This window comes from Bos javanicus, chromosome 18 (assembly GCF_032452875.1).
Source record: "Bos javanicus breed banteng chromosome 18, ARS-OSU_banteng_1.0, whole genome shotgun sequence".
NCBI classification, from domain to species: Eukaryota; Metazoa; Chordata; class Mammalia; order Artiodactyla; family Bovidae; genus Bos; species Bos javanicus.
The window spans coordinates 53,050,112-53,075,224 of NC_083885.1; the positions used below are offsets into that span (position 1 = coordinate 53,050,112).

General features: G+C 54.1%; 3 protein-coding genes across 14 annotated transcripts in view; 1 reads left to right on the forward strand and 2 right to left on the reverse strand.

Moving 5' to 3' along the window:
* Positions 1-5,304: 5,304 nt before the first annotated feature.
* Positions 5,305-21,486, reverse strand: PPP1R13L (protein phosphatase 1 regulatory subunit 13 like). Of its 5 annotated transcripts, none has more exons than XM_061388644.1 (14): positions 20,023-20,110; positions 19,029-19,112; positions 15,248-15,328; positions 15,003-15,148; positions 14,150-14,654; positions 13,947-14,045; positions 13,781-13,872; positions 13,013-13,487; positions 11,388-11,842; positions 9,060-9,191; positions 8,837-8,970; positions 8,577-8,743; positions 6,765-6,964; positions 5,305-5,901 (listed from the first exon to the last, which is right to left on the reverse strand). In XM_061388644.1, exons 3-14 carry the CDS (start codon positions 15,300-15,302, stop codon positions 5,863-5,865), a joined length of 2,499 nt encoding a protein of 832 aa, XP_061244628.1. In that variant the 5' UTR covers positions 15,303-15,328; positions 19,029-19,112; positions 20,023-20,110; the 3' UTR covers positions 5,305-5,862. The 5 variants fall into 5 exon arrangements, with proteins under 5 accessions (XP_061244628.1, XP_061244629.1, XP_061244627.1 ...); XM_061388645.1 differs by lacking the exon at positions 19,029-19,112 and adding an exon at positions 17,406-17,835 and having other exon boundaries at positions 20,023-20,096; XM_061388643.1 differs by lacking the exons at positions 19,029-19,112; positions 20,023-20,110 and adding an exon at positions 21,421-21,486.
* Positions 8,078-24,370, forward strand: POLR1G (RNA polymerase I subunit G). Of its 2 annotated transcripts, none has more exons than XM_061388646.1 (3): positions 8,078-8,583; positions 22,333-22,474; positions 22,648-24,370. In XM_061388646.1, exons 1-3 carry the CDS (start codon positions 8,457-8,459, stop codon positions 24,080-24,082), a joined length of 1,704 nt encoding a protein of 567 aa, XP_061244630.1. In that variant the 5' UTR covers positions 8,078-8,456; the 3' UTR covers positions 24,083-24,370. The 2 variants fall into 2 exon arrangements, with proteins under 2 accessions (XP_061244630.1, XP_061244632.1); XM_061388648.1 differs by lacking the exon at positions 8,078-8,583 and adding an exon at positions 21,730-21,846.
* ERCC1 (ERCC excision repair 1, endonuclease non-catalytic subunit) overlaps positions 24,204-25,113 on the reverse strand; it is a 31,591-nt gene continuing 30,681 nt past the window's right edge. For all 7 annotated transcript variants that reach the window (XM_061388662.1, XM_061388664.1, XM_061388667.1 and 4 more), the window contains 3 exons: positions 24,900-24,971; positions 24,601-24,669; positions 24,204-24,312 (listed from right to left, as the gene is read on the reverse strand). In XM_061388662.1, coding sequence (XP_061244646.1) covers positions 24,259-24,312; positions 24,601-24,669; positions 24,900-24,971 — 195 coding nt within the window. In that variant the 3' untranslated portion in view covers positions 24,204-24,258. The remainder of the gene's footprint in view (positions 24,313-24,600; positions 24,670-24,899; positions 24,972-25,113) is intronic.

Here is a 25,113-nt window from a genome sequence, read left to right on the forward strand (position 1 = left end):
TAAGGTATGTGGGATCCTAGCTCCCCTACCAGGGATCCCTCCCCACACCCCCTGCCCTGGAAGGTGAAGTCTTAACCACTGGACTGCCAGGGAGGTCCCTAAATGTCCTGTGTTGGTGTAAGTGTCATTATCCCCACTTAGGAAGTGAGGAAAGAGTCTCAGAGAAAAACTTGCCCATGGCTTGACAGCTAGGCCAAGTGCTGCTCCCCATCCCTCCCTTAGCCCCACCCTGCCCCCTCTGGGTCATTGCTGTCTGGGATGGCTGTCTCCCCTACTGTTCTGTGAGCCCCAGGAAGGTAGGGCTGAGACTGTCTTGGTCACCAACGTGTGTGCCTTTTGCCACACAGTAAAGAGTCAGACACGACTGAGCGACTACGCACAGCACAGCACCGGGCATGCACGGAGCGGGGGCTCAGTGAATATACGCTCAACTTTCTTACAGTCTGCCCTCCATATCCACGGATTCAGAAGCCACAGATATAGAGGATGAACTGTCCTAGGGCATTTCTTTGCTGGGCTTCAGTATTCAGAGATTTTTGGTATCTGTGTGTAGGGGGCGGGGGCTGCATCCAGACCCAGTCCCCTCCACTTATACCAAGAGACAACTGTATTTTCAGTCTGCTGTTGGTCCTCACTGACAGTGAGGACCTAGTGTATTCCATTCCTTAGAATCCTCAGTACAACAAGCCCAGGGTCAAGGGGAGGGCTTACTAAAGGGCATCAATACCGGGAGGCAGGGGTGATGGACAGCATCTTAGGATGGCCGCCTCCTGCCTGCTCCACGCCTTTGTAGTCGCTGCTCCCTGTGTCTGGAAGGCTCTTCTCTCAGATCTCTGTGTGGCTTCCTTCCTCACCTTCCTCAAGGCTTCCCTGAATCTTCCTCAAGCATCCTTCTCTCAGCAAGACCTTCCCTGGCTTCCCTATTTAAATTGCAGTACACAGCACAGCAACACTGGCTAGGCCAGATGATGGTCCCCAACCCGGTCCTGATCTCTGGAGCCTATGAATGTTCCCTCACATGAGTCAACCAAAAACAAAACAAAACACAGAAGGTCCCAAATAAGAGTTTAGGGAATTCCCTGGTGGTCCTGTTTAGGGCTTCCCTGATAGCTCAGTTGGTAAAGAATCCGCCTGCAATGCAGAAGAGTACGGTTTGATTCCTGGGTCGGGAAGATCCACTGGAGAAGGGAAAGGCTACCCACTCCAGTATTCTGGCCTGGAGAATTCCATGGACAGTCCATGGGGTTGCAAAGAGGCAGAGCAACTTTCACTTCACTGGTGGTTTAGTGGTTAGAATTCTGTTTCTACTGCAAGGGGCCAATAAGGGAACTAAGATCCCTCAAGCTGCGTAGCATGGCAAAAAAAAAAAAAGTTTATTTAGGGTCTGAAGAATTGCAGTTCGAGAGACACAGATTTGGGTAAAACTGGAGTATTGCAGGCTTCCCAGATGGCGCTGGTGGTAAAGAACCTACCTGCCAATGCTGGGGAGGATTGCAGGTTCGATCCCCAGTACAGGAAGAGTCCCCATGCCCCGGAGCAACTAAGCCTGTGTGCCACAAATACTGAGCCTGCACTCTAGAGCCCGAGAGCCTCAACTACTGAGCCCACATGCAAGGATCTTACATTTTTGGCAGGTGTTCTGGATCCCTATTTAAGACAATAGGTGATTAAAAGCTGAGGTTCTAGCCAGGCGGGGATGTGCAGAAGTCACACTTCCTCAGTGGCCTCCCAGCTCCGTTTTAGAGAGCTCTCTTAGCAATACTGACTGCATTTTTATTTTTCCCCTACATAAAGAGTATGCCTACATAATGGCGAAAGGGAACTTGGAAGTGTGATGAAGGTGAGGGTCTTGAGCTATCCAGGTGCGTCCTGAGAATAATCAGGTGTCCTCATAAAAGGGAGATTTGACAGCAGGACAGTAACAGGGAATTGGACAATAAAGCAAGATACCACGCCTGGGCTTTGAAGCTGGAAGAAGAGGGCAGCGCCAAGGAATTCAAAGAATGCAGCTCTAGAAGCTGGAAAAGGCAAGGAAATTGATTCTCCCCTGCAGCCTCCAGAGGGAGTGCATCCCCGGCAACACCTTGATTTCAGCCCAGGGAAACAGACTTCTGATCTGACGAACTGCAAGAAGACAAGTGAGTGTTGGGGCTTCCCTGGTGGCTCAGTGGTAAAGAATCTGCCCACCAATGCAGGAGACACGGGTTTGACCCCTGCACAGCCACAAATAAATACAAAAATAGTTTTTTTTAAATGTGTGTTGTTTTAAGCCACCAAGGTTGCGGTCATTTGTGACAGTAGCCATAGGAAACGAATGAATACACCTGCAATCAAGCATAATATATCCACTTCTGCTTTAGTTTTTTTCCAAAACAGTGATCAACATCTGATGGACTATATGTTTTTTGCTTATCATTTTGTGCATGGTCTGTCTCTTCTGCTAGCATGTCAGATGTACAAAATCAGGGGCATTTTATCAGTGGTTGATGACAGGGACAGAATGAAGGGACAAAATAGGTGCTTAAATAGTTAATCCCAGTAAGGGATTGCAAGTAGGAAAATAGAGACCCCTGTAAGTTCATGATGATTGGAGAATGCTGGTTTGCTTATCCACGAAAACAAGCAGGCTTGCTTAGCAACAAAACCAGGCAACAGAAGCACAGGACACGCCCCCAAACAGTAAAACAATGGTGGCAGGAGCCCCACTTCCTGCCCAGTGAGCTCAGTAAGTGAATGATGCCTAGGACATGCTCTCTGTACAGATAAAAACAGTAATTTGCGGACGTAGCTTGACCGCGCAGGGACAAGAAAACTCCCCTGCTCAACCTGGAGGAGGAGCTAATGATAAAAGCAGGACATCTACTCAAGAAAGAAGTCCTCCTCCCCTCCTCACTCTTCCTTTGATTATGAAAATGTAGCCCAATAAGTTCTCAGGGCGGAGCATTTCTCACTTCCCCGCCTTGTCAGCCACACAATCGTCATAGTCTAATAAATCCCTTCTTATCTACCACTTTGCTCTCGCTGAATTCTTCTCTGCATTGAGACCTAAAGGACTATGGTAGCGGAGCTCTCTGGACCCCCCTGAAATGACACCTATGGGTTTTATTAAGGATAATTTCAAATGTTTGATCCCTGGTCCAGGAGGATCCCACATGCTGCAGAGCAACTAAGCCCCTGCACAACCACTATTGAGCCCGTGCTCTAGAGCCCGGGGGCCCCAACTACAGAGCCCATGTGCCGCAACTACTGAAGCCAACGTGCCCTAAGCCCGTGCTCCACAAAAAGAGAGGCCACCGCAACGAGAAGCCTGCGCACCAACTAGAGAAAAGCCCGGGCAGCAACGGAGACCCAACACAGCCAAAAAGTAAAAAGAAATAGCAAAGTCAGCATATTTAGAAACATACAAGAAAATACCAGAGGAAACAGCTAAAGCAGTTGAAAGTAGCTGCTAAGTCGCTTCAGTCGTGTCCGACGCTGTGCGACCCAATGGACGGCAGCCCACCAGGCTCCCCTGTCCCTGGGATTCTCCAGGCAAGAACACTGGAGTGGGTTGCCATTTCTTTCTCCAATGCATGAAAGTGAAAAGTGAAAGTGAAGTCGCTCAGTCATGTCGGCCTCCTAGTGACCCCATGGACTGCAGCCTACCAGGCTCCTCTGTCCATGGGATTTTCCAGGCAAGAGTACTGGAGTGGGGTGCCATTGCCTTCTCCAGTTGAAAGTAGAGGCCTCTGGAAAACAGATAGGAGTAGGGAGAGGTGGCAGAGGGGACCGTTTTTCTTCATTACACATATCTTAGTACCAGTACCATTTGATTTTTAAAGTATATTCATGAAAATTAATCGGCAGTGATAGAAAGGGTTACTCCTTATGGGGAGGAAACATGCATTGACTGAGAAGGCACAATGGAGCTTCTAGATGACGGAAATGTCAAACGTCAGCTTTATCCAGTAGAACTTTCTGGGATGATGAAAAAAGTTCTCTATCAGTTCAAAACAGTACCCAGTAGCCACGTGGCTACTGAGCATTTGAAAAGTGTCTAATGGGGGTACTCTTTCTGCCCCCTTCTGATGCCTATGTCAGAAGCTTTCTCTATCTCCTTTATACTTTAATAAAACTTTGTTACACACACACACACACAAAAAGTGTCTAATGTGACTGAGGAATTGAATCCTTAATTTTTGTTTAATTTAAATAAATTTAAATATTAATTTAAATAATTTAAATACTCCCATGAGTTGTTTTGGACATTGCAGATAATGACGGAAAATGTTCACAATATAATGTTTATAATGTTAAATGAAAAATAACAATTACAAACCATATGCATAGTATGGCCCAAATTTTAAAATATATATCATACTGTATATGAAGTTTTAAGGAAAGACTAGAAGGAAGTATACGAAAAAAATTTTTTTAAGTGGAAGCTTTATGATTTGTAAAGAAATACAAATCAGAAGAGAGAAAAGCTTGTGATTTATAAAAAATCTTCACGGAGCAGTTTATGAAATAAAGAAGTGGGACAGAAACCAAGGAAAATCACTCTTTGGGGTCAGAGCCTCGAAAAGAACACATGGTAAAACCCTGTTGAAGACAATCTCACAAGCCATCATTTCAGGACACATGAGGAAACAAGGCACTGTGAGTGAGAACTAGCAGACACAACAAATTACAGAAGCAGACGGTCCCAAACTAAAGATGGCAGAACTATCAGACCTTGAGACCTCCTGGAGAAGGGGATGGCAACCCACTGCAGTATGCTTGCCTGGAGAATTCCATGGACAGGGAAGCCTGGCGGCTGCAGTCTGTGGGGTTGCAGAGTCCCACATGACTGAGCGACTAACACTTTAACTGATTTCACGTTCATGACTTTAAGCTTAGGTCAGCGCTCAGTCCCGCCCAACTCTTTGGGACCAAGCTCCTCTGTCCATGAGCATTTCCAATGCAAGGATACTGGAGTGGGTTGCCATTTCCTTCTCCAGGGGATCTTCCCAACCCAGGGATCGAACCCAGGTTTCCTGCACTGCAGGCAGATTCTTTACCGACTGAGCTACAAGGGAAGTCCAGTTTAAAGATGCTTAAAAAGCAGCAGCCAGGAATTTACCTGGTAGTCCAGCGGTTGAGACTCTGCGCTTCCATTTGCAGAGGTGTGGTCAAAAAAAAAAAAAAAAGCATAGTTGAAAGAGGGAGGATTGGATTCACACGAGAGAAATCCCTTCCAAAGGGACTACTTTAAGACTGGTTTACCAAACATATTAACAATGACAAGCACTTATTAAGTCAGGATGGAATTCAAAGAGAAGGAAGTCAATTTCTGTGCAAACTACCTTTATTTAAAAAGGAAAACTCCCCGTTTTGTTGTCACACCAGCGCTATGTGAACGCACTTGACTGGGAGAGATAGAGCAGGGATGCTGATAGAGACAAAGACGCCCATGCCTCACCTGGCCCCTGAAGGCTGCTGGTAGATACGGGGCGCAGGTGACTCCCGGGGTAATCCAGTGGCGGTGACCCACTCAAGGCTCTGCTGGGATGGTGGGTTAGCTTGCTTTGGGGCTGCGGGGGCTGGGTTGGCAGTGGAAGTAGGAGGCACTTCGGATGGGACCTGATTTGGCAAATGGGGGGATCTCTCTTGCCCCCGATGATATTCCCAGCCCCACCACGACCTCCCACAGCTAAGGCAGGCTTCTAAGTTTAAGGCTGGGGTTCTCGTTCTCCCCAGGGTTTCCGGAGAGCTGTTGGCAAGGACCCCACCGCTGCAAGGGCTTGGGGGTACAGAGATATGCAGCGGAAGGGGAGGAGGAGGTCTGGAGCGAAGGCAGCTGCTGCTTCATCCTGTCTCCCTTGGAAACGTCCTTCTCTCCAGCTACACCTTACTCCTCTGAGGCTTCACCCTGGGGAAGAGCTGAGGGAAGACAGGCTCTTCAGACGCCGGGAGCTCCCACCCTTTCGCTTCACCCCAAATGTAACACAGTCACCTAATCCACCCCCCCCCCCAAACACGTGGGCCGTCTCCATCCTCCAATCCCTTCCTCACGGACCCTCTCACCATCTCGAAGACCACACTGGAATCCCCCGGCAAGCACCAGATGGAGCCTTCCAGGTGGCAGCGGGCTGGACGAAATGGAGACTTCCCCATCGTAAAAAAGACGCCCGCCGCTCCCGCCCACCATGGCCGTCTGATTGGGACCCACCTGCCACCTATGCCCTAATTAAAGGCATCTTCTTGTCTCCCAGGAAAGTCATGAGACCTTCCTGGTCTCCTCCCCGTACCAAGCAGACTCTCCCTCAATCCTACCGCGATTATATTAATGGAGTCTTCCTCACCCTGCCCAGTGCAGTGTAACAAAAAGTTTCCATGCCGGTAACACACAAGTGCCCTCCTACCCCAACACCAAACTGGGATTCTTCATACTCCTCTTGGCTAAAATACATTCTTCTTTACCTCTCCATGAATATAATTAGGGATAATAAAAATATTTGCTTGAGCAGAAACCAATCACATAATCGGGAAAAGAGTACTGGTGAGTACCCCTACGAAGTACTACCAGCAAGGGGTTCTTCCTCTTCTAAGAAGGGATTTTCCCTTACATCCCCTGTTATTATAATGGTCTCTTCCTCACCTCCCCATGACAGGTAATGGACTCTTCTGACCGCCCCTCCACCCCAGTATAAAGGGCTCTCTCTCCTGCCCCTCTCCCCACCCCGAGGGATCAGCCCTTTCCTCAAACAGCCATCAGAAGACCCGCACATTTCTTCTGGGCTCACCCCGAAGTAGTTACGGGGCACGTAACCCTCCTGGCCATGCAGCGTGGCCCACCACCAGTCCGTCTCCTCTAGTCCGTCCCTCCGAAGCACGGTGACCGAATCGCCCTCTCGGAAGGACAGCTCGTCCCCAAACTCCGCACTGTAGTCCCAGAGGGCGTACACCACCCCGTTGTACATCAGCCCCATGCTCTGCTCCACGTCTGAAACAGGAAATCGCAGGGGTGGTCAGCGCCCGGTTCAGGGCAAGCCAGGAACACTCAGGGTCAGAGCCTGAGATCTGACACCAGCCCCACCTGGGGGAATGAGCCCCTATTAAAGTTGTGTGTGTAGCCCTGTCTGGAGGGGGGGTCCTGAGCTGCATTCAGCTGCTGGTACTGGAAGTCTCTAATAGGATGCATCGGGCCTGGCCACGAACCCCCAGGGAAGGGTCGGTGTCCCCATTTCCTCTTATACCTGATTAGGTTCCTGGACCACTCCTAGAAGTACAATTGTCTGCAGCCCCCCGCCCCGCCCCCCACTTAAGAGCTTCAGTCTCCACAGAGGACTCAAGCAGTCCTCCCAAGGGTACGGCCCTACTCCTTCCACGGAAGTGGTCCCAACGCCCCCTTTCCAGGTGGTGCAGTGCACACTGCGCACTTCCCACTCAAATGATAAAGTCTCCAAAGAGGATGTAATCGTTTTCCAGATAGTATAGCCCACCCGCACCGACTCCCTTAAGTGGTAAAATGCCCAAGGATTTACCCCCTTTCCAAATGGTACAGTCCACCAGGCTCCCCCCTTAAATGGTCCAGTCCACCACGCTCCAGTTTCTTCGCCCCTCCCTCCCCCTCCAGGTGCGCTGTCCAATCTCTACTGCATTCTCACAGGACTCTCCGAGTCCAGGCTAGTAGGACGCTACAATCCTCGTATCTCTAGGCTCCGCCGACCTATGACAAAGGGGGTCACAGTCCCCCCCTAACCCGGAGGTTACAGCCCTTCTCTTCGGTGGAAGGTCTACTTCTCCCCCTCATCCCCCAGTCCCGGCCTGCCGCCGCTCACCGCTAAGGCAGGTGTTACAGCCCCCTGGCTCCCAACTACTTTCCGCCACAGCACAGCATGCTGTCCCGCAGTCCCTGCAGGCTCCCCTCTTACACACGCTGTCCCACCCCTACGTCCTACAGCCTGCCTTACTCCAACTGTGTGACGCTCCGGAGCCCACCTTAGGCTACAGACCCCTTCGCTCCAGACCCTAGGCACATCGCCATTATGCTGCCTACCTAGCTCCTCCCCAAACCTGTTTAGATGATATGATTCCCGCCCCCCCCCCCACCGGCTCCTGGAGATACATGGTACAGTCTTGTGTCTCCCTACAAGTGGAAGAGGCCCCAAGCCCCTCCCCAGAAGCCAGGGCCCACTCACTGGTCACCTGTGTGGCACTGTATCTCCCCCAGGTAGCCCTGGGCCCGGAGACAGTATAGTTGGTACGTCCAACTCCCTAACCCCCACAGATGGGAAGGCAGATAAAGCGGCGCAATCTCCGCAACCGCTCTCGTTACCACCGGTGTCCAGCTTGAGGGGCACAGTTGCCCTGCCCCCCTTTCCCTCAAAGGTGGCACAATCTGCTGCAGTCACACACCCTTCTCGCACCTGCCAGGTGGGAGGCCCCGTCCGCCATCCCCGCGGGTGGTCCCTCCCGCCGGCCCCTCCTCGGTGATGCTGTCACAGGTCCGTACAGCCCCTCACCTCCCCAGGCATCCTCTCTCGGGAGCCGCGGTCGGCTTCCTTTCCCTGCCCAGTATCTCTAGCAGCTGGGCCCCTCGCCCCGCCTCGCACCTGCCAGGTAAGTGGCGCAGTCGGCGTAACCCTCGCGGTAGGGGTCGCACTTCTCGATGGCGGTAGCGCCGTCACTGAGCGTGGTGGCGAAGATGGCCGCGCCGTGCTGCACCAGCGCCGTGCAGATGGCCGTGTCGTTGCACGACGCCGCGCAGTGCAGCGGGGTCCTAGGCGTGGGGGAGGCGGGCATGAGCGGCGGCGCTGGGCGCCCCCAGCGCAGTCCCCGCCCCACGCCGGCCGCGCGCGCCATCAGGGCTCACCAGCCGTGGCTGTCCGGGGAGTTGACGTTGGCCCCGGCTGCGATGAGGAAGTCCACGATGGGGTAGTTGGCGCCGCAGATGGCGTTGTGCAGGGCGGTGATGCCCTCCTCGTTGGGCTGGCTCGGGTCGTTCATCTGGACGGGCCGGGGGACCGGGAGGCTCATTCCCTCATCGGGCCGCCTCTACCCCGCCAGCCCAGCTCTCCCGCACCCGCGGCACTCACCTCCTTCATGGCCTGCTGCACCACCTCCAGCTCCCCGGTCAGTGCGGCGTCTAGAAGCAGCACCAGCGGGTTGAGGCGCGCACGGCGGACCTTGCGCGGGGACCCGGCTTTCCGCAGCACCGAGCGCATCTCCTGGGGGACAGGGTGGGGATGCTTCAGTGGCTTGGGGGGCGGGTCGTTAATATACCCATTCCTTGGAGGGGGAAACAGAGGCTCGGGAACCCGGTGACCGCTCCAGGTCATCCCTAGACAGGGATGGAATTGGAACCCAGGAAGGTACAGAGCCTGAGTCCACAGGGCCATGGGGAGGAGGGTGCTCAGTTCTATAGTCTCTGGTTCCCTACAACACTCAGGGAATCCAGAGATTTGGGAATCTAGGCCCCTGAGGCTTGAGAGGAGGCCGGGAGACCATCAGGTTGATGACTATGGAAGCCAGATATTCAATTCATAGTTTCATTTCATTTAGATAATAAACATGATGTTTCCAGGTGTTCATTTTAGATGTTTGAAATTTGAATATTTGTCATACTATTCCTTCTGCTTTCCTATTTGTTATTTTCAAGTGTTCTCCTACAAAATTCATTTATTCTGAGCACAAAGCATTTGTGATTCCAGCCTTTGCTGTCAATGATTTCAGGATTCTGTAATCTGAAGATCCCAAGAGCCACTGATTTCAAAATTCTCTGATGTTGTTTCCAGTATACTGTGAGTCCAGAAATGCTAAAGTTGTGCCATTTCAAATTGCTGGGGACCCAGGACGTTGCATTCTCAAGATTCTGTGATTGAGAACTTGAATATTTTATGGTTAGAATTTCATTCCAAAAGATTGGAAGGAAATGCTCAAAATGTTCATCGTGGTTCTGAGTGCTTGTGATTTTGGCCTCTTTATTCTATTTTATCTATTTCTTCCTAGTTACTATGTGTTCCTTTCTAGTGGAAAATGCTCACTTAAAAGAAAATCTTGTATTATAACATATTAGTGCCCTAGTCTGTGGTTTCTTTGAATCAATAAGTCTTTCATTTTCAGTATTGGGGACTTCAAGAATCAGTACAACCAGGGTTTGTGCTACTACTTTTTTACTTCTACTGTTCGCATCTTCAGTGTCCTAGGATTCTGAAATTTCAGTTTTGAGTTTGTGACGCCAGGATTTAATGATTGAATGCTGTGAGTTTTCAAGTTTCTCTGTGGCCAGGACTTTGTGATTCTACCATGAGGCAATTGGACCATTTCAAGGTGTTTTTATTCTTCCATTCTTGATTCAAGATCCTTAACCTCAGGATCTTGGCTGAGCCAACATTTCTTGGCTCCACCCTCAGGAAGGCCTAGGAAAATAGGCATTTGGGGGTCCACCTGGCCCCCACTTCTTTTCTGGGAATTATTTCCCTCCCCCTGTCTACCCATGCTGAACAATTAAGATTATTCCATGTGACTGCTCCCCACCCCCAGCCTAGATGCAGAAACCTGAACAAGATCAGCAGGAGACTGTCTCCTGGTCAAATGATAACAGTAACAATAATGGTTAACAGTTAAGTGCCAGGCACTATCCTAAGCGTTACATTAATGTATTAAATTCTCACCGCAACTCTGTAGTTATTCTCATTCCCATTTTACAGATGAGAAAACTGAGGTCCAGGGAGGCTAAATGTCTGGCCCAAGGATGCACAGCTAATAAGTACCGTGTAGCTGGGATGTGAACCCAGGCAGCCTTGCTCTGCAGCTAGGACACTTAATCACGAAACCCACAGGCTCAGAGACCAGAGACTGGTTCTTGAAAATTTGAATGGAAGAAGCTCTGACTAGAGTCAAAGGACACCATGGACTTGAACTGAGAGGTCATTTTGATTCAGGGCTGGGTGGGCCATTTCTAGCCGGGGCACGGGCTTGCTGAGGTGTAAGAGGAGAGTGGATCTCCAGAGAAAGGGGACATGAGAAGCTGTGAGGCAGCTCAGGAGAGAAATGGTGACTGCCTTGATTCCAGCAGGCTGTTCAGATCCTAGAATAAACCCTCTGTCCTGCCAAGACGAGTCATTTCCAGGTTGGAAAACTCTTAGATTCCTGAAGGGAAGCCCGCGGCAGGTGACAGGTTACTGGAGAAGAGCAGAGAAAGCCTCTATATGGTCAAGACTTCCAGATGCTCCTCCATATATGTTCTTTTTCTTTTGACCCTTGGATTAAAAACTACATTTTCCAGCCTCCCTTGCAATTGGGTTCCTGGCCAGCAGAATGCGGCAGCTGTGAGGTGTGCAATTTCCAGGTTCTGTCCTAAAAGGGAAGGAACACTTCCATATGCTAAGTGGTATACCCTGGGTTCCTCCTGTATTACTTACCATGCTCTGTGGCTGCTCTGGTGGGCTGCTCTGGAGAGGGGCTGAGGGTGGGATGGGAGCTGGTGGGGCTGGAGCAGGGGGCCCGGCCCTGGCCTCAGATCCCTCAGTGATGGGGGACAGCTCAGGCTCAGGGCCCCCAGGCCCACCGTGACGATGGAAGAGGCGGCTGATGATCTGTTGGTATTGCTTCTTGTGGGTGGGGGGCAGGGCTACAGCCGGGCTCTGCTCCATGGAGCCCCGGCGTTTGAGGGGCCGTGGAATCTCTGCCAGCACCCGGGCCACCTCCTCCAGCTCCGGCACCGACTGTGCTTCGGGTGGCAGCGCTGGCTGCAGCCGTGTGGGACTAAGGGGCCGAGTCACAGCACCTTCGTCTGCATCGCCAACCTCCAGCACGGGCGTCAGCAGCCCCTCCAGCTCTGGCTCAGGTTCCAGATCAGCAGGAGGTTTGGTGAGGCCTAGAAGGAACAAGCGCCCCATCAGAGGAGGGATCCCTGGAGCCCCTCAAGACTCCCTCTGCACAGCTTCCAGGACCTGCCACCAAGGCCTGATTTGCTCTGTGTCCCCATGGCAGTTCTAGCTCTCTCTGGGCTATAACTTCCTTGGGTTGTAAATAACAGACAACTATGACCTCCCCATTCATTACACACTTAAGCTTGTGCCTTGTGCTTTCTCCATGCCTGTCTTACTGAATTCTCACCACTACCTTGTGAAGCTGGTATGACTATCATCTCATTACTACAGAAAGGGAAACTGAGTCTCAGAGAGGGCAAGTCAGTTGCCCCAAGCCACACAGCTGGAATTTGAATTCAGTTCTATCTCACTCCAGAATCTCTACTCCTACTATTATGATAGACTTGACTAAGACTCTAATCATTTCCTCTCTTAACATCTCAGGCAGACAATCGCTGGGACTAGAATTCTGGTATTTGATGGTCTCATCGCTGTTTCCTGCCTCTCGATCAGTTTCTAAAAGCAGGTTGAAATATATAATGCTTGTTCTTGTTTTTCTTTTTATAATGATCATTTTCTACATGATTTCATTGAATGCCCATCATAATCTATGAAGTAAGTATTATTCATCTCTCTTCACAGATGAGAAAATGGAAGCTCATATGGGTTAATTAATTTATCCTGAGTCACGCAGCATGTCGATCGCAGAGAGGGGCTCAAAACCCACTCTGTTTAAATCTAAGCCCTGAGCTGGTCTCACACCAAAAACTATTAATAATTATTATGACTACTATGATAGCTACAGAGGGCTTAGTATCCATCAGGCCCTATTTTGAAGCCTTTATAGGGATTATATAAGCCAATACCATACCCCAGTGAGGTAGGTTCTACCACTATTCATCTTTTCCACTCAAGGAAATTGAAGTCCAGAGAGGTTATGTAACTTGCCAAAAGTCACACAGCATGCAGCCAGCCAGTCTGACTCCTGAGTCCCTGCTTAAGCACTGTGCTATGGCTAGTTCCTGAGCAAACCCCCAAGCTCATCTGGCCTCATGCTCTGCAGGGACAGTGTCTGGAAACAGATATTTGGTTGTGATGGGTCCCCCAGCTGGTTTGGTCCCCAGCCATCTGTCCTCCCTTCACCCAGCCCTCCAGAACCCCCAGTGCTGACTCACCTTCACTTACAGGGGCCCAAGTCTGTTGGGGGGCTTGGGGGGCTGGGGCAGGGGCTTGTGGCTGAGGCTGGGGTTGTAGTTGTGGCTGGGGCTGTGGGGGCAGCTGGGGCTGGGGCTGGGGCTGGGGCTGGGGCTGGGGGGGTGTCTGGGGCTGGGGAGGCATCTTAGGTGGGGGAGCTCGCGAGAAGATGGAGGAGCTTGGGAGCATGGCCCTGCTGGCTCCATGCTCCCAAAAAGCATTCTGCAGCTTGAATATCATGCTGAGGGGGATGGGGCGCTGGCGGGGGGCACTGCGGGGCTGCGGGCTGGAAGGAGGCATGGGGATGCGACTGACAGGCTGCCAGCTTCGGGGCAAAGTGCCTGACGGCCCCGTGGAGCCCAGTGATCGGCGGTAGCTGCCCACATCAGAACGCCTGTCGTTGGCCAGAGGGGAGACCTTGTAATTGCGGGGCAGAGTGGCGCTGGTGAAGTTGTCCTGGGGGAGAAAGAGGGAAGGAAGGAAGATAGAAAGGGCTCAGATGGGAGGGCGATAGGCTTAAGGGGACGAAAGACAGAGGAGTGGAGGAAAGGACGTGGGAAGTCAAGGCAAAAGGCAAGAAGGGAGAGAAGGAGCGGAGGGCAGAGGAGAGGAAAAGAAAAGAGGGTCGGGGAGGGGGTGGAAATCCAGGATAAAGCCGGGGGAGGGTATGGAAACTGTGGGAGCAGCCAGAAAGGGGAGACTAGTCCTGACCCCACAAAACCCCTCCCCAAGTTTCTCTGGCCGCTCACCTTGCCGGTGGCCCCCAGCCCATCCAGGCTGCTCTCTCTCCAGGGTAACAGCTGCAGGCCTGGAGAAGCAGGCCGCGGGAAGACATCCAGACCTGTGAGGCGGGAATCATTAGGGTCTGGGGGATGCCTCTCCGGCTCCCCCATCCTCTGGCCTTCCATCACTCACGTTCATAGCTCGCAGTTTGCGAGGGCTTCTTCTCATAAGCCACGTCCAGGTCGGACTCGTTCCAGGCTTTGGGGGGCCGCCGGCGCAGCGTTAGGTCGTCTGGGGGAGAAGTTGCTCATGAGGATCCCGGGTGGGAGTAGGGGAAGAGAGGCTGGTCCCGGGCTGCACCCCTCACATCCGCCAAGTAGGGCCCTGTGGTTCACCTTGAGCGCGCAGAGGCGGGGCGAAGGCGCTGCCGCCCGCGCCCAGCAGAGGGCTCCCAAAGGCAGCCGGCGCATCGTAAGCTGAGGTCCCGGGGCGAGGCGAGGGTCCGCGCTCCGGGAAGAAGGCCTGGGGCCCTTCCGCCAGGGGGCTGCCACGCGGGGAGCCGGAGCGGCCCAAGAAGTCAAAGTGAGTGGGGGGACCCTGCTGTCGGAGCGGGCCGGGTCGAGGGGAGGGCGCCCGGCCGTGGGGGCTGCCTGCGCCATCGAAGGCGCGGGGCCGGGGCGAGGGCGAGCGGTCTAAGCTGCCGTAGGCGTCCGGCTGCAGGTAGAGCTGGGTGCGCGGTGACGACGGCCGGCCCTTCGCGGATAGCGAGCTATAGGGGAGCAGAGCTGGGGCGCTCTCCGAGCGTCCGAATGGGGTATCTGCGCCGTCGGTGGTCGCCTTCCGGGAGGACCCACGGCTGCCCAAGGGCTCGGGGACCGGGCTGGTGCTGTACCGGGGCAGCTGTGGGGACATTGTGGGGTCAAAGGAGACGTTAGTAGAGGGTTGGTAAGTCAATCGATAGCGGTGATCGAGAGCCAACCCTGGAGAGGTGGGCGGGGCTGGAGATTCAGGCCTAGGGAGCCCTGCCGTCGGGGCTGGGGCCAGCGCACACAGTGCCTTTGTGCCGCTTAGAAAAAAGCCCCTTCTCTTCCGAGGGTCCTGACAGACGTCCGCTTCCACTGGCCTCCTTTATCAGATGCCCTTAAACAGCCCACCGCCTGCCCCATGAGACAGGCTTGCCTGAACTCCTGGCCAAAAGAAGCTGACTTTTCGGGTGGCCAGGGTTGGGACCAGGACCCGCGGGCTCACCCTAGCCGGCGCTGCGGCCTGAGAGCCAAGAGGCGCCGCGGGCGAGTCCGACCACAGCGACTCCAACTGCTTGGTCAGTTCGTCCACCTTGGCCGCCGCCGTGTCCAGCTCCATCTGCTTCAGGTCCATGTGCTTCATGGCTAGAGCTGGGCGGGCGGGAGTGGCAATGAGGACCGGGACCCGTGGGCCGCGCCCCGCCACCGAGGGCCGCGCCCCGACAAGCCCCGCCCCCTATCCCAGCTCACACTGGAATTTCAGGTCCAGAATGTCCCCCGAACTCTGGAACGCCTCGCTGTCCATGGTGCCGGCCTGCCGGAGCGGGGCGCCTGCGTTTGGGGAGGCAGGGGCGGGGGGGGTTGTCTGCTCAGGGCCCGCCTACAGGGAACCTGGGGCCCTAAGGAGAGCGAGGGTGCCTTTATTCTCCTTGTTCCTTCCACTGGAAGTTCTATGCCTCTCCATCGCCCCTGCTGGGAAATGCCAACTCCTGCAAAACTCTCTGGCTCAGGACAATTCACTCTCTTTACGTGACTCCTTGTTCATCTCTCTGCCTTAATAAAACTGGATCATTCCTTCAACCATTATCCATTGACCACCTACTATGTGCCAGGCATTATAGTGAACAGAGGTTGCAATAATAATAACTATCAATTACTGAATGGCTTCTAGGGACCAAGAGACACTGTACTAGATGCTGGGGATCTTTTTAAAAATAATGATGGTGTTGCCTTCTATATGTGCCTACTATGTACCGACTCAATGGACATGAGTTTGAGCAAACTCCGGGAGATGGTGAAGGACAGGGAAGCCTGGGGTGCTGCAGTCCATGGGGTCGCAAAGAGACACAACTGAGCAACTGAATGACAACATTATGTGCCAGGACCTTTGCTAGTTGCCTGAGGGTTTAATGAAATAAAACAACTATTTGTTGAGAGGTCACTGTCGCCTGGAATCGTACCAAGTGCTTTACATCCAATACCTTATCCTGAGATCAAAACCTCCATAGCAGGCATGGAAGTGAGGCTCAGAAACATACATTTCAGATCACCCTGCAAGAAGTCAGCATACTAGGTTTCACATCTGAACCTAACTTGACGTTCTGGGTCATTTCAGTCAGTCTGGAGGGGCTCCAGAGGACAGGGGCCACTCAGCTTCCTCTCCCCAGAGTCTCCGCCCAAAGCAGACTCAGCGTGTTCACACGGGTCCACCGTCAACAGAAAAACTGGGAGGTGACCAGGGGCCACTGAATTCGCCAACCCAGTGGGAAGGAGCCAGGCCCCCAGGAACCAGTCTGGCCAGCACCACCCCCATCTCCATGGTAACCGCCACGCCCGCCAAGTCTGCCACCTCCCTGCTGCACCAACCCGCGGCTTAGCTTTGATTTGGGGTGCAGGCGTGGGCAGCAGGGCGGGCTGGGGCATGCTGATTCTGGCTTCAGTCTGGGAAGTCTCGGAACAGAACCTGTTGGGGCTGGTGGCTCATTTGGGTGTGTTAGGAGTGTGTGACCTTGGACTCCGAGTCCCCTCCACTCCTTGAGCCTCAGTTTCCCCCAACTGTGAAAGGAGGAAGCAAATCAGCTATTCTAAGGAGCCTCCTTAACCCCTCAGAGCCCTAGATTCTGAAATTATAAGGATCTTGAGGTTGTAACTAAATTCCTACAGAACCTAAAACCCTCTGCTTGAGAAGTCTATGGTTTGAAAGTTCTGAGTTCAAGAGTCTATCTTTGGAACATTCTAGAATTCTCCACTTTGGCTAGCCTAGATTTCTCTGTCTTCCTGCACCAAGTTCTACCTATTCCAGGATTCCAAGGTCCTAAAAGTCTGGGTGAACGTCTGGTTTAGTGGAGCTGCTGAAAGCACAGTTATGCTATGCTATGCTAAGTCACGTCAGTTGTGTCCGACTCTGTGACCCCATAGATGGAAGCCCACCAGGTTCCCCCATCCCTGGGATTCCCCAGGCAAGAACACTGGAATGGGTTGCCATTTCCTTCTCCAATGCATGAAAGTGAAAAGTAAAAGTGAAGTCGCTCAGTCGTGTCCGACCCTCAGCGACCCCATGGACTGCAGCCTACCAGGCTCCTCTGTCCATGGGATTTTCCAGGCAAGAGGACTGGAGTGGGTGCCGTTGAAAGCACAGTTAAGGAGGATTCAAATCTGGTAGCACCACTGACCCACCTGACCAGATAGCCTCAGTTTCCTCATCTGTAAAATTAGAATCAATAGCAGTTAATTTCAGAGGACTGCTGTGAGGATCCAACTGGCCAGAAAGTGCAAGAGGAATTAAGGTTCTGAGAATTGAGGCCTCAAAAAGTAGAGACTGTAGGAACCAAAACTTGGCATCTTTTAGAATCTTAGAGATACATAGGAAACACTCTGTTAAAATATAAAAAAGAACTATCTATGCTACCTCCAGGGCCAGCATTCTGGTAGCGAGTGGTTCTTTGGGGTAGTTTCTGATTCTCAAATTCTAAGACACATCCCACGCTGATATCCTCTGGGTCTAAGGAAATGCCAGGGCTGGGCGTGGAGCCGTCCCGGGGCTGACGCGGGCGAAGGGGGCGTCGGGGCCTCCAGGGGGCGCTCCAGGTCACGGCACGACCCCAGCTGGGAGAGCAGACCTTGCCTGAGCTCAGACACTGGGAATGCGCGGCGGGCCCAGGCAGGTGCAGCACCTCCCGCGGCAGGGGAGCGGGGACCGGGCGGGGCGCAAGGGTGGCACGGGCCGCGCCTCTGCTCGCGGCCCCTGTCCTCCACACCCAGGTCCTCTCCACCGGGCGCCCCTCTCCTCCGCTCTTAGGTCTCTTTCCCCAGCATCTTCTGCACCCCAGCCAGGTTCTCTGGAATTAAAAATCAGGGGAGGAGGCGGAGGTCCTGGAGGAAGCATCCTCCGTAAGAACCGGGTCAGAGTGCTAGGCTGGACTGACAGTACCCAGGTTGGAATCCTCCGAGACAGACGCTGGGAGCCACCCCCCTACACACACATCCCCGCCTTGGGACTTGGTTTCCTCCTCTGTGGACGTCTGTGCAATGAGCTTGGGCCTTCCCATTCTTTCAATTATTTAGCTTCTGTGTGCCTCAGTTTCCTTAAGTGTATAAAGGGGGAATCAATACCTTCACCTCAATAGAAATGTGACATTTGAATGACATAATTTATGTACAGAGTTTAGAACACTGCAGGGCTCGGAGTAAAGTTCACACGGATAAGATTCCTAATTCCCAGGCCTGGAACAGACAGAGAGCTCAAAACCCAAAGTGACTGTTTTTCTCCGAAACGGCCCATTCAGATCTCTGAGATTCTAAAAGCCCTGAGCTTTGACCCTTCCGTCTTGACTCCAGTCCTCGGATTTCAGAACCCAAACTGTGGCCTCTATGACTCAGCTTACCCCCTCCTCTCCATATAATGGCTGCATTGTGCAAGCCCACCACCACCAATCCCATCCCATCTTCTCCCCTGCTTTCCTGAGTTCTGGCCATCTCTAGTCCTGGCCCATTCCAGGGCATAGGAATCCCTAGAAGATTCTAGACAGAAGGTGGCAAAAGCTGAAGGTATCGCCTTCACTCCAGCCTCAGTTTCCCCAATGGACCAAAGAGAAGTCATTCCCTGGGGTGGGATCAGCAAACCCCAGTGGAAGTAAGACCTTTGGGCAATTGCCAGAGACTTCTGTAGACGGTGGGAACCATCTCTCTACCTGCCAGCCCTCAGCCTGGCACGCTGTGAGCTCTGCCTTGGCAGCCACGGTTATTATTTTTAATTTCATCCCAGGCTATCAGCAAATGCCCTTCAAGCCCAGACGTTAGGAAGTTCTTCCCTCTCTCACCAGAACCCCCTGCCTCCCCCACCCCCTTGTATAATCCCTTCACGTGACACATAGGGGTGGAGAGAAGGGGGAGTCTTGGGAGGGAGGTGCTGGGCGTCTGCCCTCCCCCAGCTTCAAGGACAGACACACACCTCCAGAATTAGCCTCTATCCTCCCTTATCTGCCACACTACCTCAGGTCAGACAGATGGGAGGGGAGGTGACATTTCTCACCTCAGGGTCAGGGCCAGGAGCCCTAGGAGAGAAGTCAGTCAGAAAATCCGGTGGGAGGGGATGGACTCCTGACGCCCAAGAGAGCTGTGTGGAAGGGGGAGGGCAAATACTGACCCCCCAACACTGCTGCCACTGTGACCTCTATGACTCAGCTTACCCCCTCTTCTCTGTATAATGGCTGTATTGTGTCCAGCCTTGCAAGCCCCCCCTCAACCCCACCCCACCTTCTGGAATTCTGCCCTGGATTCTAGAACCCTCTTTGCAAATCCCAGATATTTCCCACCTTCAAGGGGTAATAGGAGGTTCCCCGCCCCCGCCAGGGGGCGCCCTGGGGCGGAGGTCCCTCTGGTTAGGCAGGTCTGACGCCCCGGTTAATGACAGGTTGGGGATCTTGCAGCGGCAGAGAGAAGGTTGGAGACCTGCCCTAGTCCTCCCCACCCCAACCCCGGCCCCCACCCCAGAGCCAGAAAGAGGGGGGAACGCCGGGGCACAGTCTTCAGAGGGACCGAGGGTGTTAGTTCTGATTCATTTCAGGAACCCAGGTTCCACTATCCTCACCCCGTCCCTAATTCTGCTCCCAGACCTAAAGACTTGGTCGAAAAGGCAGCTGAAGGGTGGCAGGGATGGCCGCCCATTCCAGAGCCCCAGCAGTCCAAGTCTCCTATTTCTCCCCAAGAGATCCGATATCCCAATTCTACTCAAGGATTCAGGATTCCTAGAGCTCCCAATTCGAGAGACTGAGGAGTCCCAGTTCCGAACCTCTCCCCAGGACTACGGTGTCCGCTCCCACCCGTCCAAGAACTCAGGCATTCGAGCCCTCTTTCCTTCTGCCCAGTAAAGCAGGCATCCAAGTTTTAGCCTTCTAATGTCCCTGGCGTCCTGCGCACTCCCAATTCCGCCCGGGGACCTGGCGTCTTAGCCTCTTCAGGACCCTCCCAGGGACGCGAGTCTCGGGCTCCACCAGAGCCGCTGAACCCAAGGGGGTGTAACTCACAGATCCGGGGCAGACTTTGGCACCGGGGGGCTTCCTCCGGCTCCGGCTCCGGCTGCGGGGAGCCGAGGACGGGGCGGGGCAGGCGCCGGGAACAGGTTAGACGACGTGACTCCGACCAGAGGGAGGCGGGTCTCGGAGGGGAGAGGGAGTAGGGGGTCGCCTCGAGCACTTTGGGACTTGTAGTCCCGGAGGAGCGGGACATAGCCGGGTACGTTCCCATTCGAACTGACATAAAGTCCATTTCACAGACAGGAAGGGCGAGGTCGAAAAGCCAAGGGTGACCTAACTAAGTAAACAGAATTCAGACTCTCACCTCGCTGTGGTTGCAAGAGACGAAATCCTGAGTCCCTGCCCCTCCCCTCCAGGCTCAGTTTCCCACTTCTTGAATAAAGATTTGGACAACACCGAAGAGGCAGAAAGTTACAGAGGCTGGGGGAGACACGTATCCCGCCCCCAAGGCGAGAAGAGGGCCTCGCTAAAATTAGTATCCCCTCGGGTCTCTGAGCCTCAGTCTCTCTATCGGTAAAAAGAGTGGTTGGGATCTTGATAGAATTTCGCAGCTACAGCTCACAAAGTTAGAGGCTGGGACTACAACTCCCAGCAGCTTCCTCGACCGACGTCCGGCGCCACCCAGTCTCGCATCCTCTGGGAACTGTAGTCCCGGAGCTCGCAGGGGCGGCGCCCGCCTGTCTCGCCCACGCACGGGAAACTGGAGATCTGGGAAGAGGCAACCCATCCTCTTTGCCTGACTCTCCCTCCGCTCTGGGTAGCCGCTGGCTCGCTGAGAAGGTGGGCGCCCCAGTTCTAAAGTAGGATCCGCAATCTCGGCAGAGGGGGCGGGAATCAGCGCTGACACACCGGTCAGGAATGCAGTCTGGTCACCCTGTCTAGTCACCGTCCCGCGGCTGCGCCCGTCTCCCCACGCGGCACGATTCCCGTGGGAAGGGACGTAGGCGTGTCCCCCAAATCTGCGTCCACGTGCCGCTGTTTACACGCGCCCAGGGACAGAGACGGGGCACTGATCAGGACTTCTACTCATTCTCCCTTCCTCAAAGCCTTTGGAAATGCCCCCCACGCACGAGACTAAATCCTCGAGGGAATCGACCCGTCTCTTCTGGCCCACTGTCCCTCCCCCTAGTCCGCCCCCCCCCCCGCCCCCGCCGCCACGCGTGTCCAGCTCGGGAGCCCGGAGGCTCCTCCCCGGGATCCACAGGCTCCTCCCCCTGTATTTCCCGCTCCCCTGGAGCCCCGAAAGCCCGCCCCTGTCTGGTAGTTAAAAGCCCTCATTCCTCGGCTTTCCCACCTCTCCCAGTCAAGTTCTGAACTTCTGAGGCATCTGGGCCTCCCTAAAAGGGTTTGTAACACTAAAACCACAGTCCTGCACACCTGGACCCTTACCGGTCTCTTTAAGGATTTCAGACCACTCGATCTTCCTGTCTCTTTAAGAGTTAGGGCCTATGAATGTGGCGGCCCCTTTAAGGCAACGTTGGACCAAATCATTTCTGAAATACTGTGGGGATTCCCGCCGGGACCTTGTGCGGCTCTAATTCCTCCCCACGCCCCAGACAGGGAATCAGCTGCTTTTTGGAGTAGACTTTCAGTAAAAGATGATTTTTCTCGCTCCTCGGCCGTGCACAAGTGGAAGTTCCCCCTAGTTATGCTTACAGAGAGAGCGGGCTCCGAGCGACACCTCCCGCGCTCCCGTGCCACATGAACGCTCACAGACGAGGCCCCACCTCTGGTTTCACGTGGTCGGCGGCGGGGCCTGAGTTGCTTGGTCTATCTGAGGCACGGGTCCAGGGATGGCGGGAACCCCGTCCGGCAGTAAGTTGCTTCACGGCGGGCCTACAGGGTGCAGAGAGTTGGCTGGCGGGAAGAGAAAGGGGCGCCCTAGAGCGTTCGGACGTAAAAAAAGAGACTTCCTCTGAGACCGGACCATGCTTCTCTCTCCAGTGGCTAAACCTGGGGGAAATCTAGAAGGGTTTTCCTGAGGAAACCAGAAATGCCTCTTCTCAGCTACTACCCCCGTCTCACCAAAAGAATCTGACGAAGCGTAGAGTGTATCCCCCGGGGGATGGTGGGGACGGGGAGGCATTCAGATAGAGGATATTTGAGGGTCGGGGGGTTAGGGTATACTGGTGGGGAGAACTAGGATTGGGATGGCGGATATAGGCGCGCCTCTGGGGAACAGACAGGAGAAAGGGAAGGCGTGGTAAGAGGATTGGGGCTCTCAAGAAGTTGAGACCAATGGACCGATAGGCGTGCCCTGGGGGACTGGATCGGCACAAATGACCATTTCCCCTTCTGCAGGTGCTGCTCGGTTTTCTTGTCCCCCCAACTTTACTGCGACGCCCCCAGCCTCAGAACACAGTCGTTTCTCTTTGGAGGCATTGACCGGCCCAGATACAGAGCTGTGGCTCATCCAGGCCCCTGTGGACTTCGCCCCAGACTGGTAAGAGGTCCCACGCCAACTCCGGGGAACATTTCTCACCCCAGTGGCTGAACGAGGTGGGGTACTTAAAGGGGCTTTCTTGGGGAACCCAGAAATGCTGCATCTCAACTGCTGTCCCCTGTCCCACCAAAAGAATCTGATCAAGCTTCTGCCCTCCTCTTTTCAACTTTTAGCCTCAATGGACGACTCGTGCCTCTCTCTGGCTCCCAGATTGTGAAGGGCAAGTTGGCAGGCAAGCGGCACCGCTACAGGGTTCTCAGCAGCAGTGGCCCCAGAGCTGGAGGAGAAGCAACCCTGCTGGCCCCCTCAGCAGAGGCAGGAGGGGGACTCACCTGTGCCCTGGCACCCCAGGGCAGCCTGAGGATCTTTGAGGGTCCCCAGGAATCCCTGACAGGGACTCTACTGCAGTCCATTCCTGCAAGTCCCCCACCACAGATCCCCCCTGGCCTGAGGCCTCGGTTCTGTGCCTTCGGAGGCAGCCCGCCGGTCACAGGGCCTGGGTCCGTCTTGGCCTTGAAGTCCCTGGCTTCAGGGAAGAGGAAAAAGAAGAGACACTTGCCAGAAGCCTCAGTTCCTCAGGAGGCAGTGAATGAGCATGGGGCCCTGGAGGTGGACACAGCTTTGGGGTCCCTGAAGCTGGATGTGGGGAAGAAGGAAAAAAAGCACCAGCTGAAAGAACTGGAGGCGACAGAGCCACTGGCAACAGAGCCCGTTGCTGAGATGCTGGAGCCTCCAGGAACACTGTCCCCATCCACCACCAGGAAGAGGAAAAAGAAGCCCAAAGAGTCTGTAGAAATGGTCAAGCCAGAAACAGGGATGCCAGAATCCAAAAAAAAGACGGTGGAGGAGCTAGAATTCAGGGTTAAAAGGGAGCCTCTGGAAGAGACAGTCCTGTCCCCCAGAAAGAAGAGGAAGAAGCAGAAGGAGCCAGGAGAGATGGAGCCGGTGGAGGGGACGACAGTGGAGTCTCAGCTTCAGGTAAAGACGGAGCCACAGGAGGAAGCCATCCCACTGCCGTCCTCAAAGAAGAAGAAAAAGGAAAAGAGGTACAAAGGAATGAGGGAGCCAGGGATGGAGGTGACAGAGCCAGAGGTGAAGCCTCTGGAGCTCACAGGGGAGGTGATGGAGCCTGACCTGCCACCTGATGTGCAGGCACAGTCTGAGGCAGCTCTGGGATCCCCCAAAAAGAGAAGGAAGAAAGAAAAACAGCAAAATGTGATGATGGAGCCAGGGACAGAGGTGGTGGAGCCACAGGCAGAGGGGATGGAGCCCGAGCTGCCAGGTGCTGCTGAGCCTCAGGCAGCTCTAGCATCCACCAAGAAGAAGAAGAAGGAAAGAGGGCATCTAGCGACAGAGCCTGGGACTGAGATGACTAACCCCCAAGGCGAGATGATGGAGCCTGAGCTGCCAGATGAGGGGCAGCCTGAGGCTAGGGCAGATCCAGCATCCACTAAGAAGAGGAAAAAGCAGGGCCAAAAAAGCCAGGTGCCCGAGACAGCACCCCAGGAGGAGATGCCAGAGCCCCCGCTGAATCCCGAGTCTGGGCAGGTGGCTCCCAAGGGACAGGAGAGGAAGCGGAAGAAGAAGCTGCAGCAGGATCCCATGTAAGTGTCCACCGGGGAAACCGATGACTGCAACTCAGACAAGCTGAAGGTGGCCACCTGGGCCATCAGAAAGCGAGAGCAGAGAACCCCCCTCCCACTGACCACACCAGCACACCAGCCAGAGCTGGGCCAGAAAAAAGTGCTTTATTATTACACTGAGGACCTCCTTGGCATCTGGGGTCAGTGGGGCACTTTCAGGAAAGGCTCGTGGAAGACATCAAACAGCCTTCGGGCCTGGAGAGGGGGGAAGGAAGAAAAGGAACCTGTCATTAAATGAGCCATTTGTTTGATACATTGGAGTGGGCTTCTGGTTCTTTTTCTCCTCAGTTGGAGGGGACATTGTGGGGGCGAGCAGAGAAGTAGTCAGATCTAGATTCTATCCCAGACTGGCTGTGTGAGGTTGGGCTGGTTCCCACCCTCTCTGGGCCTTCTGAAACCTCAGAACTTTGGAATCTGCAGTCCCATTTCTTTGGGGCTCCCTCCTGCCCTTAGCCCCTCAAGCCCATTTCCCCAGGCTCTTACCTTCTGGGGTCCCAGACCTGGGCACAAGGACAGATCTTCCCGGGATGCAGCTATGAGCTGTTCCAGAGACTGAGGAAGGTAGAAGCGAGTGGTCAGGGGAAATAAACCCAAAACCTCCCCTGCCCGCAGCTGCTCAGTGGGTGTACAATATTTCTGGAGGGCAGGGAGATCCTGCAGGGGCCGGGGAAGGCAGGAAGATGGGGAGGGGGCACTGGGAGGTAGAAGGAAATAGGTGGGCAGCTTCCTTGAAAAGCAAAGCAGGTAGAAATGTCAATCGGCACAAGGGAATTGTTCCTCACCCCAAAAGTAGTCAGGAGGGTCTGACTGTCCGTTTTGTTGACTGACTTGACGGTGGTCAGACATTCAGTCACCTGGAGGGAAAGGAGAGGGGGTCAGAGGTGGGAGAAGAAAGGAAAACAAGACTGAGCCTGTGAGGGCGCCACTGGGTCACTGCTGTGTCCCTAGGCTGCTCTGCATGCAGGAAGCGCTCAGTAATGCTTTGGGGGTGTGTTT